Below are 17,335 nucleotides of genomic sequence, written 5' to 3'. Positions count from 1 at the left end.
TCCATCAGTGTATGCATTAATGATTTCCTAGACTAACCTTTGACTACATCATGAAGTTCACGCCACTGCTCTGGAAATGCATACCGGGTATCATGCCATCAAGTACCTTTGGATTCTAATGTATTTCATTACTTTCTAGACTGATTGAAGATGCTTTCATGCAAGGCTTTTAACCTTTGTGTAATATTTGTTATGCATTAAAGTAGTTTTCATTTGAGGTCTCTTCGTGGCTGAGACCAGTGAATCAATTCTCTAAACTGTAGTTATATACATTTATCCAGAGTACATATTTTTGCTTGTCAGTGATGTTTACCACAGTAATGTATTTGAGTTTAACGACCATGAGAATACTTTACATGCACTACCATCTGAGACATAAAAGCAACCTTGTTGAATCATTTGAACCTCAGGCTGTAGCAAAAAAGCTTAGTCTTGCTGTGTTACTTTCCCAGGTTCTGCTGCTCCGTGGCAGGGGCCATTTTAATTTGTCTGCTTGCTGCCATTGTGGCAACATGCGTTCTGCTGGGTGAGTTGTGAAATCAATTATTTTGATCCATTAGTACCATCTAATGACTAATTATCCAGTCCAAGGATTTCATGTCACTTGACATGTGTACTTACACCATGATCTAGCTATGTTAATATATAACTTGCTACAGCTGTCAGTGATTCTGCTTAACATACATTGCTTGAGTAACTACTATGATAACTCACATTACAATCTGAGACAGTGGATATTATACAGTGGTCCTGTGTACTTGTCCATGTTTCCATATGTAATCATGGATTTCTCTGCATTCAGGCCACAAGGTGGTTGTTTGAGGGTGTCACCATCTTTGGAACAAATGTAAGTAATTGACACTTTGTATTTTTGTGACATTCGTGTTATTGGTTTACTTGTGTTATGGGATAATGCCTGTAGCGTCTATGATGATTGCGATTTCGGTTCCTGAATTAAACTGATGCTTTCTCGCAGCGCACTGAGACACAAATGCCAAATATCAAGAGCATGTGAATTAGTCCTGACTCTTGTCATTCACTACATGATCACTTGCACTGATAAGAGTCTATCGGTTGGTTTCCCCAGTCACTTGTTTTGCAAGTGATGAGACCTTACTGTTTCAACAGAGTAGCTGATGAATCCGATTGGTTAGATGTTTTCGTATGTACATTGTAATGGAGGTAGTAATTGCTGCTTTCTCATTTCTTGAGGTTGAGTGTTGCTCCTTTGCCCTGCCCAGACCAGACCGCGGACTCCAGGATCACTTGTATTAGTTCACAGGTCAGTACAGAAGGTTGTTTCCTTGCTGTGTTGGTGCCATGTTGTCTCTTTGAATATACCAGTTGACGGTGTCTGATTACCATTAAGCTCTTTCAATGCACTGACACTGCAATTTGTTTGTCTTAAGTTCCTAATCATGTTATGTGTTTGTAACTGCCACATTTGTCTTTTTAGGACTTGGAGGATCTTGAAATAGATGGGAGATTCTTCAAGAGCTTCAGTTGTGAAATGAAATGCTTAACGTAAGCATTTAGTTGATTGGGGGACTTTGCCGTATGAACAGTTTATCTTGGCTTTGATTCCCTAAAGTTGGCAAGACTACAATCAAGGAATTTCGTTGGTGATATCTGACACCTTCCTACAAGGTTAACACTCTGACAACTGCTGACGTAAAAGGGATATTTAATTGAAAGTCAATTGCCACTTATCATGCAATTTGTGCTTGCAGTGTTTGAATAAAAAAAAACGTGGAGTCATCAGTGTACTGTTTTTGACTGGGGGTATGGGCTTGCAAATTGTTTGTGATATCTAACACTACCCCATACCTCTTATAATGTTGCCCCTGTAAGAAAGGTCACTAACCAACAAGCATTCAATGCAGAAGTTTCACATGAATAGTAAATACTTTCTACTGTTTAATTTAGTCAGGTTTGGCTAGTGTATCAATTCTAACCAGCAGTCGGACTAAGCCACTACAGATCACAGCCAACAATGGTCATGTCATTCACGGGTACACGCAGAACAATGGCTGCATAACCGGGTGTGTTAATGTGAAGCATCCGGTTAGCGTTTCCACTCGCCACCAAATTTGGTGATGGGAGAAGGTGGATTTTTGGCGAACACTGCCACTTTTCTCATCCGTGACACATTTGCTCCTCCTACGGGTTTATTTCCGAAACTAGAATCTAACAGGACTGGAGGAATTGTAGACTGTACCTTAAAAGTAAAAAAATAATAAAAAAATGCGTTGAAGGCATGCATGGCCTAATTGAGTTATTACGCATCACAGATCAGGCGTTCCTAAAATGTAATATGCAAATAAATGCTAGAACGCACCAATCGGAACTCACTAGTTTATGCTTGACTCTGCCTGCTATGGTTAATTTCTACAGTGGAAAGACTGACCGTGGCCTATCTGGGGTTATATAATCTTTGGTACAGAACTCGTTTCACGCGGCTCGGAAGTATGCCAGCTATTTCCGGTTCCAGGTGCGTTCTATTGAATGCTAACTAGTTAGCAGCTTCAATTACTGCAGATAATCGGCGAGTTTCGCAGTTTTCGGAATGAACGTCTAGCTGATATCGTATGGACGTAATTGTGAAAGATGCCAGTCGTTTAAGCGGATACATCCACGACGTTTAGAGAACAGTTTCAGTACGTTTGGCACTCAAATGAACCTACTTTGCCAATAAGTTGATAGCTAGCTACGTGGACGTTTTCGGATCTTGATTAGCGAACTGTTATAGGGAACAAGGTGAGTTTTTGCTTTAGCGAGTGACAACTAACTTTAACTTGACTACCGTTAACTTTATCTAGCTATCAATATGTAACTTTTTTTGTAAGATTATCTAGCGCTTAGCTGGCTAATGTTAACCATCTTGCTAGTTACTATTTTTGTTATGATGTAACGAGTTGACTTTAACCCCCCACAGATCAAGAAGTGGAAGAGACTCAAGAGAAACGCTGTCAGAGATTTAATATTGGCCTGCTACATTCCTCCACTAAACGTCTTTACCCTGTAAAGTTGGACATGTTCTTCAGAAAGTACCTGAAAATATTGTAGCCAAGTACATATATATATACAGACTAAGATATCTTACAATTGAATCCCTCCTCTTTACACTGTAGACGTAAAACTGGCTATTTGATTTACTCAAAGTTGTATTTTGGTATGGTTTGTTTGTATGGCACTCACTGTTATAAGAGAGAAATTGGCTAAAGCAAGGTGAAAGTCTTTTTGGGGAAGACATGTAGCTAGTACCTCACATTGGAATTTTCCCTTGGGTGTAGGTGTTGTGCTGTGTAGGGGCTGTATTGTTGGTTTCGATATAACATTGAACACCTACAGGTCTTTCATGTCCTGAGGTGCACACCCTCTAATTGTTAATTTGACTCATTCATCTAATGTACTATACTCTAACAAAACCTTTGAGCTGATAGACATACAGTTTAACCCGTTAGTACATTCTTCATAAATCAGTCTAAAATCCAGACAGAATTAAGGGAACTAAACTAAGGGAGCTGACATGACAGCTGTAGTAGGAAGAGTCTGGGGGTGGGTGCGTCCAGCTGTCTCCTACCGGCCCTGGGGCAGCAAAGTAGCACCTGACAAAACCATGAAAGACGAGAGGCAGACAAGAGGCAGCTGGGGCTTAGGAGGGTTAACAACATGGTTTTGGGGAACTGGACAGAAAAGGCAAGCAAGTGACCAAACAACATTGCTTGATGAGTACTGGGAAGCAAGTGAGGAGAAAATCCAGTCCCTGGAAATTGAAGATCTGGGCGAGGGCAAGCAGGTGGCTGAGGGGAAAGCAGAACATGGTGGCTCCAGATGGTGGACTAAGGTTCTGCCGTCCCGCGACTTCCTCTGGCCAAGAGCAGCTGAACCTGGTGGGATCAAGCAGAGGAAATGTATCGGTGGAGGATGGGACTCTGACAACGATGGGGAGTATTCTGACTATGAAACTCCTCCACCTTCTCCCACACCTAGCTCCTCATCAGCCTTCCGGTTCTTTGCACGTGCCTGGAATGGGGAGATAGTTCCGGAACACTATGAGATCTGCTTCAACCTCCTTCGTCACCTGTTTGACCTGTTGGTGGTGGGCTTCCTGTGGACTGTGTCCCCCCCTACCAAGTTGGTCCTGGAGATGCTAGGGATCCAAGGAGGACTGAAGTTGTGGCTCCATGGAATGGCAATGTTTTTTGTCTCCACTGTTGGAATGGCAGGACTGCTCTGGGTGGTCCAGGAGTATCTTCCACATTTTGCTCTGGTGTACGGCATCGTGCAAGCACTAGTCATCTCTGTCAGCGTCCGGCAGTGTGTGATCTTAGGAGAGGGCGATGAGGTGGAGGAAGAGAAAGGAGAAAAGGAGGTGGAAGATGAGGAGGAGGAGGAAGTGGGAGACGATGGGGAAGTGGGAGACGATAGGGAAGTGGGAGACGATCGGGAAGTTACAGAAATGTACCTGACTACAAAATAATACATCAAAGGAAAGATGATCCCTGAAAGAAAGTTTGTTTTGGTAAGTTCTTTCAGTCTCTTTCACTTTTTCTGTGATTTTCTGTGTTTTCAAACTGTACTACAGTCTTGGGATGTAAAGTGTGAGTTTTCATGTTAACGAAATGCAGAAAAATGTAAAAATATTGGGCAAACTTAGTGTAAACTCAAACTATGGAGACTATTCTTGTCTAGTTTGGCAATCTTTGCACCTTCTACAATTTGTTTGTTTGTTTGTGTATTTTGGGGGGGTCATTTAGCAGACACTCTTATCCAGAGCCCCAAAGCTTTTAACCGCTAGGTTACAGCCTGCCACAAACTGCTCTGCTTTCAGCTATTTTAATCTACAGCCCGCCACAAACTGCTCTTTCAGCTATTTTAATCTACAGCCTGCCACAAACTGCTCTGCTTTCAGCTATTTTAATCTACAGCCTGCCACAAACTGCTCTTTCAGATATTTTAATCTACAGCCTGCCACAAACTGCTCTGCTTTCAGCTATTTTAATCTACAGCCTGCCACAAACTGCTCTTTCAGCTATTTTAATCTACAGCCTGCCACAAACTGCTCTGCTTTCAGCTATTTTAATCTACAGCCTGCCACAAACTGCTCTTTCAGCTATTTTAATCTACAGCCTGCCACAAACTGCTCTGCTTTCAGCTATTTTAATCTACAGCCCGCCACAAACTGCTCTTTCAGCTATTTTAATCTACAGCCCGCCACAAACTGCTCTTTCAGCTATTTTAATCTACAGCCCGCCACAAACTGCTCTTTCAGCTATTTTAATCTACAGCCCGCCACAAACTGCTCTTTCAGCTATTTTAATCTACAGCCTGCCACAAACTGCTCTGCTTTGAGCTATTTTAATCTACAGCCCGCCACAAACTGCTCTTTCAGCTATTTTAATCTACAGCCCGCCACAAACTGCTCTTTCAGCTATTTTAATCTACAGCCCGCCACAAACTGCTCTGCTTTCAGCTATTTTAATCTACAGCCTGCCACAAACTGCTCTGCTTTCAGCTATTTTAATCTACAGCCCGCCACAAACTGCTCTTTCAGCTATTTTGATCTACAGCCTGCCACAAACTGCTCTGCTTTCAGCTATTTTAATCTACAGCCCGCCACAAACTGCTCTGCTTTCAGCTATTTTAATCTACAGCCCGCCACAAACTGCTCTTTCAGCTATTTTGATCTACAGCCTGCCACAAACTGCTCTGCTTTCAGCTATTTTAATCTACAGCCCGCCACAAACTGCTCTGCTTTCAGCTATTTTAATCTACAGCCCGCCACAAACTGCTCTTTCAGCTATTTTAATCTACAGCCTGCCACAAACTGCTCTGCTTTGAGCTATTTTAATCTACAGCCCGCCACAAACTGCTCTTTCAGCTATTTTGATCTACAGCCCGCCACAAACTGCTCTGCTTTCAGCTATTTTAATCTACAGCCCGCCACAAACTGCTCTTTCAGCTATTTTGATCTACAGCCTGCCACAAACTGCTCTTTCAGCTATTTTAATCTACAGCCCGCCACAAACTGCTCTTTCAGCTATTTTAATCTACAGCCTGCCACAAACTGCTCTGCTTTGAGCTATTTTAATCTACAGCCCGCCACAAACTGCTCTTTCAGCTATTTTAATCTACAGCCCGCCACAAACTGCTCTTTCAGCTATTTTAATCTACAGCCCGCCACAAACTGCTCTGCTTTCAGCTATTTTAATCTACAGCCTGCCACAAACTGCTCTGCTTTCAGCTATTTTAATCTACAGCCCGCCACAAACTGCTCTTTCAGCTATTTTAATCTACAGCCCGCCACAAACTGCTCTTTCAGCTATTTTAATTTACAGCCCGCCACAAACTGCTCTTTCAGCTATTTTGATCTACAGCCTGCCACAAACTGCTCTGCTTTCAGCTATTTTAATCTACAGCCCGCCACAAACTGCTCTTTCAGCTATTTTAATCTACAGCCTGCCACAAACTGCTCTGCTTTGAGCTATTTTAATCTACAGCCCGCCACAAACTGCTCTTTCAGCTATTTTAATCTACAGCCCGCCACAAACTGCTCTTTCAGCTATTTTAATCTACAGCCCGCCACAAACTGCTCTGCTTTCAGCTATTTTAATCTACAGCCTGCCACAAACTGCTCTGCTTTCAGCTATTTTAATCTACAGCCCGCCACAAACTGCTCTTTCAGCTATTTTAATCTACAGCCCGCCACAAACTGCTCTTTCAGCTATTTTAATTTACAGCCCGCCACAAACTGCTCTTTCAGCTATTTTGATCTACAGCCTGCCACAAACTGCTCTGCTTTCAGCTATTTTAATCTACAGCCCGCCACAAACTGCTCTTTCAGCTATTTTGATCTACAGCCTGCCACAAACTGCTCTGCTTTCAGCTATTTTAATCTACAGCCCGCCACAAACTGCTCTTTCAGCTATTTTGATCTACAGCCCGCCACAAACTGCTCTGCTTTCAGCTATTTTAATCTTGCAACCAGGGAAAAAGAACTGTGACATTCTCCAAGTTGTGTGAAACTAATGATATATCAATGGCTTTGGGGAAAGACATGTCATTAGAGTTTACATAGAGAGCAGTTATGTATGAAGAAAGGATGGGATTTTATTTGCCTGAAGGGTTGCTGCTATAATAGCCACAAACAGCAGCCCCATGGGAATAAAGTGAGGGTTTTGTCCATGTAATAGGGTCAAAGTGCACGTTTGCTACATAAAATTACAAAAAGTGTTTATTTTTGGGCAAGGTCAGGTTGTCCCTGCCTCAGTACGTTTTCTTCTGTTTGCCTAGTGGATACAACCCAGACTTTTAGAGCTGACAGTTTTGAAGTTGTTTTCTTCTCCTGTTTTTCTCTTGCTGTTGTCATTCTAATGACCTTCCCATGTGATTTTGTTATGGTTTGCTTGAGGCTATTTTAAAGCATCTGAACCACTAACTGTTTACTGATCATTAGATCATTTACTGATCTGTTTACTGATAATTTCTCCCCACAGGAAATCCTTTGACATGGAGGTAAGTTGGGGGGGGGGGGGGGGGGGGGTTTGTTTCGAGACCCTGACGTGGAGGGTCTGAGAAGTTACGTTTCGACAGCCTATCAATGCAAAGACAGTCACGTGAAAAGAGCTGAGCCCAGCTGACACTGTGTTCAATGAGGAGAGGGAGAGCCTGAAGGACTTTGAAGCTACATTTCACCTCACTACTGTGATATTCATTGGAGCTGAGGCAAAGCACATCCACTACAATCTTGGTCAAATAGGCCCCAGTGATAACACTGTTGTGTTGAGTTTCCCTCCCCCTAAAGTACTTTTCTTTGATTACTCAAATTCATACAATTATGTTTAATTAGACATGGCAAGAGGGATTCTTTTTGTTTTGTTCAGATTCACTTTTGAATATCTACTCGACAGATACCAGCACCTTTTTTTTCATAGTTTTCTTTCAAAGCTTGATGTTTGTTTTTTTGGACGCAAGGTTTTTATTAGCCTTTTCTGTTTATTTCCTGTGCCATAATACTGCATGTGTAGGTAGTTTAACTTTACAAGTATGCCATAGTATATTACCGTATCCCTGTCTTTCTCCATGATAGTCATATTCTTAATAGTACACTACAAATTGAACACATTTATATATGTATCTGTGTTATCACACACATGGTTCCTGATTTGAAAGGTAACTTACAGACCAGAAACATTCAATGGTAACCCTTTTTTAATTATTTTTTTAAGAAAATGTGTTTATATGAAACTTGGTTGTGCAGTTATCCAGTAGCAAGTTTTGCACAATCCCATAGAAACCAACAGTCAAGCTCAGGAACACTAAATTCTACCTGCAAAGGTTTTCTTCCTCCTCAGCATGAGCCACAATCTACAGTATTGCATGCGGAAGAGGTTTTTTTTTTACCCACAGTGCCCCTGTACCATGAAAGAATGTTCTAGTTTCTACAATGGCCTTTTTCAGATCGTTTTTTTTTGTTTTGTCGTAGCAAAACAGATACAGCTGTCAAAACTTCACAGTGATGCAGAACGTTATACGATACTACCCTCGCTGCGTACTGATAATGAGAACTTTGAACAGTGATACCATATCTGCAATTCCTCTCTGCCTTTTATCTCGTGTGTGTTTTTGTCGCATTTTTGACTTGTTACTCCATGTGTCGATTATAAAGAAAGATGTTGTTTTGTAACGAGAATGTGCAATGTCCCCAGACAAGTGCTGGATCACTGTCAAAATGACTCGAGAATCTGATTCTCAAAAGGTAGCAAAACAATCACATGAAAATCCACCATGGCCATGTTCAGTAGCCAAACATTGATCAATGTTGCAGATGTAAAAATGCCATGAAACGAGTGACATATAATATCTCATATGGTGTGTTTATCCCTAGAAGGCACCCTATTTCCTGTATAGCCCTATGGGTCCTGGTCAAAAGTAGTGCACTATGTGGGGAATAGGGTGCCATTTGGGATGCATCCAAGGCCATGTGTCAGGTATTGGGAGCTCTCCGTCAATAGGATTCATACTTTTGGCAGCCAGGACAAAGACCAGAATAACCTCCCTGATGAGGTCCCTGGATGTGACCTGGTCATTTGACTTATTTCTACTCGTCTCCATGGCCACAAACCACTAATTCAGTATCCCTCTGTGTTGACCTATAGTGAGATGAGGTAACTACGGTACAGTCCTGGAAACCTGAACGGTCTTGTAGGTGGGGTTGATGGGAGACCCAGGGGTTTATTCATTAGTGCACACCGTAGAAAAACATTGTGCAACAGAAATTAGTTCTGATAGTCTTCCCCCTTTTGGCCTGTTTGCTTACGTTTGCTTCCTAATGAATACACCCCTGGCCAGAACTATCAATGTTGTAGGAGAGATTGTTGGGAGATGGGAGGTCCAGAACTAATATAATAATAAACCAATATTCTAATTTCCATGCAGCCTTGAAGAATCTTTATTTGTGCTATGATATACACATACATCTCAAGTTCAATTCATGTAACACACTTGGACAAAGTGATTTCGTCTTTTATTCACATTAAATCTGATCTCATATGATGTATTTTATGTACAGAAAGGTGCTTTACCAGTACAGGAACATTGTACGTGTGTATCTGTAATAGAACATGGTGACGTGTGGTGAAATTGGATGTAGTCCATTATACATAGTGTATGTTATCACAGATCAAGTACAGTTTTAAGTAGTAATACGGTGTTTGGAACCACAGAGGATGAAGCCCGAGACACTGGTCTTTTCTCAATTGCATACTCCTCACGTCCTCAAAATCCATTGGATGAGAAAGCCAGAGGTCCCACCCCTCTAACCGTCTCCTTCGATTGGGTTTTGAGAAGGAGAGAGGATGCGAGGAGTATACAATGGGGAAATGGCCAGTGACATTTGGTCAGTTGAGACACTGGTGAACACAGCTTGGGCCAGCAATTCATCATGCACCTTCTCCCTATCCATTCAAAAACTCTCTTTCTCCCATGTCTTCTGTTGAACTGCATGATCTGGACTGCGGTAATACCACATTTTGTCCCACTTTATGTTTAGTACGGAAAGTACACAGCAGCACTAAATAAATGGCATTTATTTCCTCTCACTGAAACAAACGTTATCTTCTCTGCCCGATCACAGTGCAATAAGTATGATGCAAATATAAGACTGATTTAAAATGGCAACTTTTTTTTTCTTCATAACCAACCAGCATGCAGCGGAGGTTCCTGCCAATGTTGCCCTGGTGCATTCATTCTCAGAGGGGATAATGAATTAAAGAATATACAGTGAACTACAAAAGTATTGGGACAGTGACACAACTGTTGTTTTGCCTCTGTACTCCAGCACTCGAGGATGTAAAATTATGCATAGACTGTGAGGTTAAAGTGCAGACTGTCTGACTGAGGGTTACAGACACACAAATGTCATACCCCCCAAGACATGCTAACCTCTCACTATCACAATAACGGGAGGTTAGCATTTTATGTCATACCCCCCAAGACATGCTGACCTCTCACTATCACAATAATGGGAGGTTAGCATTTTGTCATACCCCCCAAGACATGCTAACCTCTCACTAAAATGGCAGGACTATGTACATAAAGTGTTGTAATTTCTAAACGGTTTACGATATGAATGAAAACACTTTCTAATTAAAGCTGGAAGTCTGCAAGTTCACCTCATAGTCAGTGTCATTTGAGTAGAGCCATGGAGTAGAGCCAAAACAACAATGTCACTGTCCCAATACTTTTGCAGCTCAGTGTATATAATCTGTATATAATTTGTACATGGTTTGTAAGATTTTTCTAATTATTGGTATGTTGACATTCTCTCACCTCATCAATACAAAAGGACATATCTTTACATCTTCTCAGAATTTAAGGCAATCTGCCATCAATTCTATTCTTATTTGAAGTGCTGAGACTAATGTACTCTCTCCAGGAACAGGGTTGTAGTTAACCTATAGGAGGGTCTCTCTCCAGGAACAGGGTTGTAGTTAACCTACAGGAGGGTCTCTCTCCAGGAACAGGGTTGTAGTTAACCTACAGGAGGGTCTCTCTCCAGGAACAGGGTTGTAGTTAACCTATAGGAGGGTCTCTCTCCAGGAACAGGGTTGTAGTTTAACCTCCAGGAACAGGGTTGTAGTTAACCTCAGGAGGGTCTCTCTCCAGGAACAGGGTTGTAGTTAACCTATAGGAGGGTCTCTCTCCAGGAACAGGGTTGTAGTTAACCTACAGGAGGGTCTCTCTCCAGGAACAGGGTTGGTCAGGAGGGTCTCTCTCCAGGAACAGGGTTGTAGTTAACCTAACCTACAGGAGGGTCTCTCCAGGAACAGGGTTGTAGTTAACCTACAGGAGGGTCTCTCTCCAGGAACAGGGTTGTAGTTAACCTATAGGAGGGTCTCTCTCCAGGAACAGGGTTGTAGTTAACCTACAGGAGGGTCTCTCTCCAGGAACAGGGTTGTAGTTAACCTATAGGAGGGTCTCTCTCCAGGAACAGGGTTGTAGTTAACCTACAGGAGGGTCTCTCTCCAGGAACAGGGTTGTAGTTAACCTATAGGAGGGTCTCTCTCCAGGAACAGGGTTGTAGTTAACCTATAGGATGGTATCTCTCCAGGAACAGGGTTGTAGTTAACCTATAGGAGGGTCTCTCTCCAGGAACAGGGTTGTAGAGCCCTGGATAGGCTGTTGTTTGGAACTCACTCCCTAGTAGTAGTCTGGGTACCAGACTATTTCAGCTCTCTACAATGTTACATCATCATCATCTTTCCAAATCCCTGTTTGACAAGCAGGAACAAACTGTCTGGCACACAGGCTAAGATACTGCAACATAAGTCAAATCAAGTATTTAGACAAATAAGGAAAAGTACTCTTTATAAAAAAAAGAAAAATGATTGTAATATATACAATGAACTCTCAACAGCACCCCATTTTCTTATCAAACAGGTTGTGTTCTTTCCTTTGTTCTGTCTCTTCTAATCTTTATCCCTTTTCCTCCCAGTACTGCAGTGACTGAACTAAATGAGACTGTGTGTGTAGCAGTATGTGTCGTAACCCCCAGTCTCCACTCTTAATCATTAATGGGCATGTGATCCTCCAGAGTTCCCCCCACCCCCTCCACTGTGTCCATGCATGTCTTTCCCATGTCCTAGAATGCAGTGTGCACTTCCACAGCCTTCGTCATCTCCCTCGCTTTCAGAGGAGGACTCTCCGAACTGCTTGGGTTTCTCGTAGACGCAGCAACCTGTCAAGGTGTCAGAAATACTCAGTCATCAATAATGCCAACAATTGCATGCATATACTTTATAGTACCAGATAACAGAGAAGTGCATCTAAACAGCTAGAAACAGAGGGAGGTGTGAAATAAATACTCACACTTGGAGGACCTCCTTCCCAGATGCTCGTTGTCCACTGTGTCGCTGGACCACTCCACCTTCTTGTCAGTCTTTCTCTTCCTCAGCTTGATGGTCAGGCTACGTCCCTCCTGAGAGACACAAACAGGAGACTGTTTAAGCTTCACCTTCATACAGGCATATGGTGTTTCTCTTGTCAACAAGGTCATGTAGTCAGTCAACATCACATTTGCTAGTTAGTTGATGGGCTGGTACAACTGGCAATGTGCTACACTTGACAGCTAGGATCAAATCGTCTCACCGTGATTGTATGATCTAGTTAGTAAGGGGCAATTCCATGTAACGGAATTACACCAAGACTCAGATTGTTTTATTTCAAAGTTGAACAAACCATAGATCTCTATGCACAATTACTATTGTGAACAATTTGCACAGATTTCTTTACGAAAGCATTTATAGGAAGAACTGTGCAGAAGTTTGACAACACAATAAAAACAGAGCGAAGATTTGAACGTATATCTTCTGTAAATTACCAAACGTTGCATTTGCACAGTTTTTACTAGTAAATGTTATTTATTTACTGTGTAGTAAATTGTTCAAAGTAGTCATTGTGCAAAAATGTGTATGGCTTGTTAAACTTCGAGATCAATTACTTTTGTTTGGCATAGGTTTTAAAGTGAAAAATCTGTGCCTCTGCATAAATGCCGCGTTACCATGGAATTGGTTGCTTTAGGTAATAATGGATTACTTTAGCTATTGTAACTAGATAACTGATCTACTGCGGCCTCTGCATGCATATTGGACTCGATTCCAAACAGTTTATTCGTTATCTTCCTGTATCTACTACTTGGCTAATTATTTGGGTTTCTATAGCTAGTTTACCTGCTGGAGCGGTGGCGTTGTTTCTACTTGAATGGTCTCCGTTATCGCCTCGTTAGAAGTACCTGGCGCCTCCGCCATCCCGATGATGTTTGTTTGGCGGTATTGAGGTCGCGCCAGCCGTCAACAAACGTCAACGTTGTTTTGGTAACAACAACCACCCTGTTTCTGCAAAAATAAACAGACTCGTTGGATGTTCCGCAAGAAGCTGTATCAGAATTACAAAAAAAAAGAATTGGCTATATGGAGGAAGTAATTCCGAGACGGACCACTTCCGGTGGTTCCGTACGCAAACGTGTTCGCCGGAAACAATGATACTGCAGCTGGCTAGTTAAATGACACGAACATAATTATCAAAGGAAAACTGTTTAAAAACTGTTTATTTTTATTCTCTTATTAATCCAAATGTATTTACAAAGCAAACAAATATGAACTGAAGATAATTAGAATATACCAAAAAAATGAACACTTTGATCCCATGTCTATGAATAATTTTAAATTAAACTTCCTTAATTTTGTTAACAAGTAGGTATGTGTGTGGCAACATCCAAACTTTTTTCCAACAGATACTATCAATAAATCCAGCCCAATAAGGCATGACAAAAGGTATACAATATCCTGCTGAAACAAGGATCGTATCTCTCTGTTGTTGAATGGACCAAAAGAGGAACAACTCTTTCCTACTGATGAGTCAACAGGGTTAATGGAAGGTAGGCTCTGAGGGTCAGGTCTTGACATGTTCCTGAATAATAAAGCAAAACCTGAGTGAATGGCATCTAAAATTACGGCAACATCTTTAGGTGTTACAGGGACCTTGTAAAGTGATAAGAATTCCTTATAAGTAAGTGAAAGAGCCTCTGCATTTACCAGTTGGCTCACCAATAGGATATTATTTCGGAACCAATATTCTAAAAACAAAGAAGTATTTTTATACAATATGTCCCGATTATTCCATATATAATATCTGTGTGGAAAAAAAGTATGCTTATAAATTTAGGACCATGACAAGAAAACCTGCCGATGAAAAGCACAAAGTTTCACTGGCACTTTGTCAACATTATAATTGCAAACCAACATGAAGTTAAAAATTATTCATAAATATTATCCTGCCAACCACTATATGAAGAAGTTTAAGGAAAACATCAACTCAAATTGCTCCTTTTGTAATGACCACCCAGAAACAGTGTTGCCTCTTTTTTGGCATTGTGTTCATGTAAGAAAACTGTGGCAAGACATCAGTAGATTTATAATTGAACACATTTATGAAGATTTGACACTATTGTGGAGAGATGTACTGCTTGGATTCTTATCCTACGATAGAAATAAGCTGAAACAATTTTATGTAATTAATTTCATTATTATTTTAGCCACATGTCATTTCATTACAAACAAAAAACACCACGTTTTCTTACCTTTACAAAAATTAATTTAAATGTATTTTAAGACAATTAAATACCTGACTAACAAAAAAGCTGTTAGAATTGTAAGTGTCTCTATGTCCCTTGTTAAGGTCCTTGTGTAATGTGATTTTGTACCCCCAATGTGATATTGGTGTAGTTGAAGGGTCACACGTACTAAGTACAGATGCGCGCGACTCTTGGCGAAAGTCATCTGCGCCCATTCAACATAGCTTAGTTTTACGTTTTTATTACTTAGAAACAAAATTACTTTTGGGGGGGTTCTCAAACACGTACAATGATGTTTTGATTCTTGATTGAACAGTCGCTAAGATTATATTTGGTTGTGATCTTAGCAGACTAACTATTTTGGATGCAGCAGTTGTTAGCTAGAATGCTAACGCTCATTGAAATAATAGGCTGTAGCAACAGCTAGCGTTAGCCAAAGAGACATAAAAGTTAACCACCACCACTTGCGCGCATCGCCCTCGTGCGGTAATGTTTGTAAACACAGAAAGGGGGTCTACACTGGAATTTGTAGCACTCAATCACCATAGGTTTTTTTGTATGTATGACTATTCTGCATAATTATGTGACAGAGCGACAGTCTCTGAAAAGGTGCAGATATTGTCTGTATTTACTAATATATAATAATAATATATGCCATTTAGCAGACGCTTTTATCCAAAGCGCATTACAGTCATGTGTGCATACATTCTACGTATGGGTGGTCCCGGGGATCGAACCCACTACCCTGGCGTTACAAGCACCATGCTCTACCAACTGAGCTACAGTCTTACTCCCACAGTTTTCATGCTCTTCGCTATCAAGGCAGAATAAAAACAGCAAATGCCTAGAACTATGTTTTGTTTTAAAGGGGTAACATTAAATGGATTTTTATTTTTGTTACAATGATTCATTGATTGAAGGTGAACAGTGACTCATGCACAAGGAAGCAGTTGCTTACATGCTTAACTTTGTTTTACAACGACACCGAACCAAAATATAAATGCAAGATGTAAAGTGTTGGTCCCATGTTTCATGAGCTGAATTAAAAGATCCCAGAAATGTTCCATACACACATAAAGCTTATTTCTCTCAAATGTTGTGCACACATTTGTTTACCTGCCAAGATAATCCATCAACTTGACAGGTGTGGCATATCAAGAAACTGGGGTGGCAGGTAGCCTAGTGGTTAGAGTGTAGGGACGGCAGGTAGCCTAGTGGTTAGAATGTAGGGGCGGCAGGTAGCCTAGTGGTTAGAGTGTAGGGATGGCAGGTAGCCTAGTGGTTAGAGTGTCAGGTAGCCTAGTGGTTAGAGTGTAGGGACGGCAGGTAGCCTAGTGGTTAGAATGTAGGGGCGGCAGGTAGCCTAGTGGTTAGAGTGTAGGGACGGCAGGTAGCCTAGTGGTTAGAGTGTAGGGACGGCAGGTAGCCTAGTGGTTAGAGTGTAGGGGTTAGAGTGTAGGGATGGCAGGTAGCCTAGTGGTTGGTTAGAGTGGTTAGAGTGTAGGGATGGCAGGTAGCCTAGTGGTTAGAGTGGGGCGGCAGGTAGCCTAGTGGTTAGAGTGTAGGGGGCAGGTAGACTAGTGGTTAGAGTGTAGGGGCGGCAGGTAGAGTGGTTAGAGTGTAGGGGCGGCAGGTAGCCTAGTGGTGGTTAGACTAGTGGTTAGAGGTAGGGGCGGCAGGTAGACTAGTGGTTAGAGTGTAGGGGCGGCAGGTAGCCTAGTGGTTAGGTGTAGGGCGGCAGGTAGCCTAGTGGTTAGAATGTAGGGGCGGCAGGTAGCCTAGTTGTTAGAGTTAGCAGGTAGCCTAGTGGTTAGAGTGTCAGGTAGCCTAGTGGTTTGTAGGGGCGGCAGGTAGCCTAGTGGTTAGAGTGTAGGGGCGGCAGGTAGCCTAGTGGTTAGAATGTAGGGGCGTCAGGTAGCCTAGTGGTTAGAGTGTTGGATCCATAGTTCCTGTTGTTTCATTCACTCTTTTGATTTGATCATGTTTTTCTTTCTCTCTATTAGATGGGGAGGTGTCGACTGGTATACCATTAAAATGAGTTATCCATACACGTTTGGCTTTAGACGTTGTAGTCAAACTCAAACATTGTGATATTTATGATTAGTAGTTCTCTCAACAGACACCTCTTCACTGACACTATGGTGGATATGGAGGCACAGGTACACAAACTGTCTTGTTGCTCTGACAGGATGTACACAGATAATGATTTTATGGAATTTGAACAATGCAGTTTTTCTAAAGACTGAGTTAGTGTCATTACAAACAAATCCTCTTCTGAAAGTCTCTCTCTCTCTCTCTCTCTCTCTCTCTCTCTCTCTCTCTCTCTCTCTCTCTTTATTGACACGGGAAACGTATATGTTAATAATATACATTGGTGAAATAAACAATAAAAATGAACAGTAAACATTTACACTGACAGAAGTTCCAAAGCAATAAAGACATTACAAATGTCATATTATGTATATACAGTGGGGCAAAAAAGTATTTAGTCAGCCACCAATTGTGCAAGTTCTCCCACTGAAAAAGATGAGAGACGCCTGTTATTTTCATCATAGATACACTTCAAATTATGGTGGAAAATAAGTATTTGGTCAATGACAAAAGTTTATCTCAATACTTTGTTATATACCCTTTGTTGGCACATTCCTCCATGCAGATTTCCCACTCGGGCAGTGATGTTTTGGGGCTGTTGCTGGGCAA

General features: G+C 41.5%; 2 protein-coding genes and 1 non-coding gene across 4 annotated transcripts; 2 read left to right on the top strand and 1 right to left on the bottom strand.

Annotated features, from left to right (window-relative positions):
• Window positions 1-295: 295 nt before the first annotated feature.
• Window positions 296-378, top strand: LOC124044782. The gene has a single exon (XR_006840721.1). It is a non-coding gene; the product is annotated as a small nucleolar RNA Z195/SNORD33/SNORD32 family (small nucleolar RNA).
• Window positions 379-2,370: 1,992 nt separating this feature from the next.
• Window positions 2,371-7,537, top strand: LOC124043148. Of its 2 annotated transcripts, XM_046361385.1 has the most exons (3): window positions 2,371-2,757; window positions 2,936-4,525; window positions 7,500-7,537. In XM_046361385.1, exon 2 carries the CDS (start codon window positions 3,530-3,532, stop codon window positions 4,481-4,483), a length of 954 nt encoding a protein of 317 aa, XP_046217341.1. In that variant the 5' UTR covers window positions 2,371-2,757; window positions 2,936-3,529; the 3' UTR covers window positions 4,484-4,525; window positions 7,500-7,537. The 2 variants fall into 2 exon arrangements, with proteins under 2 accessions (XP_046217341.1, XP_046217340.1); XM_046361384.1 differs by lacking the exon at window positions 7,500-7,537 and having other exon boundaries at window positions 2,372-2,757; window positions 2,936-4,910.
• A 4,317-nt stretch (window positions 7,538-11,854) lies between these two features.
• LOC124042671 (E3 ubiquitin-protein ligase PPP1R11-like) lies at window positions 11,855-13,535 on the bottom strand. The gene is made up of 3 exons (XM_046360753.1): window positions 13,233-13,535; window positions 12,373-12,481; window positions 11,855-12,241 (listed from the first exon to the last, which is right to left on the bottom strand). Exons 1-3 carry the CDS (start codon window positions 13,308-13,310, stop codon window positions 12,075-12,077), a joined length of 354 nt encoding a protein of 117 aa, XP_046216709.1. The 5' UTR covers window positions 13,311-13,535; the 3' UTR covers window positions 11,855-12,074.
• Window positions 13,536-17,335: the final 3,800 nt, after the last annotated feature.

Source organism: Oncorhynchus gorbuscha, linkage group LG09 (assembly GCF_021184085.1).
Source record: "Oncorhynchus gorbuscha isolate QuinsamMale2020 ecotype Even-year linkage group LG09, OgorEven_v1.0, whole genome shotgun sequence".
Taxonomy (NCBI): domain Eukaryota; kingdom Metazoa; phylum Chordata; class Actinopteri; order Salmoniformes; family Salmonidae; genus Oncorhynchus; species Oncorhynchus gorbuscha.
Note: the sequence above shows the minus strand (reverse complement) of the source record. Positions and strands in the feature narration are given on the sequence as shown.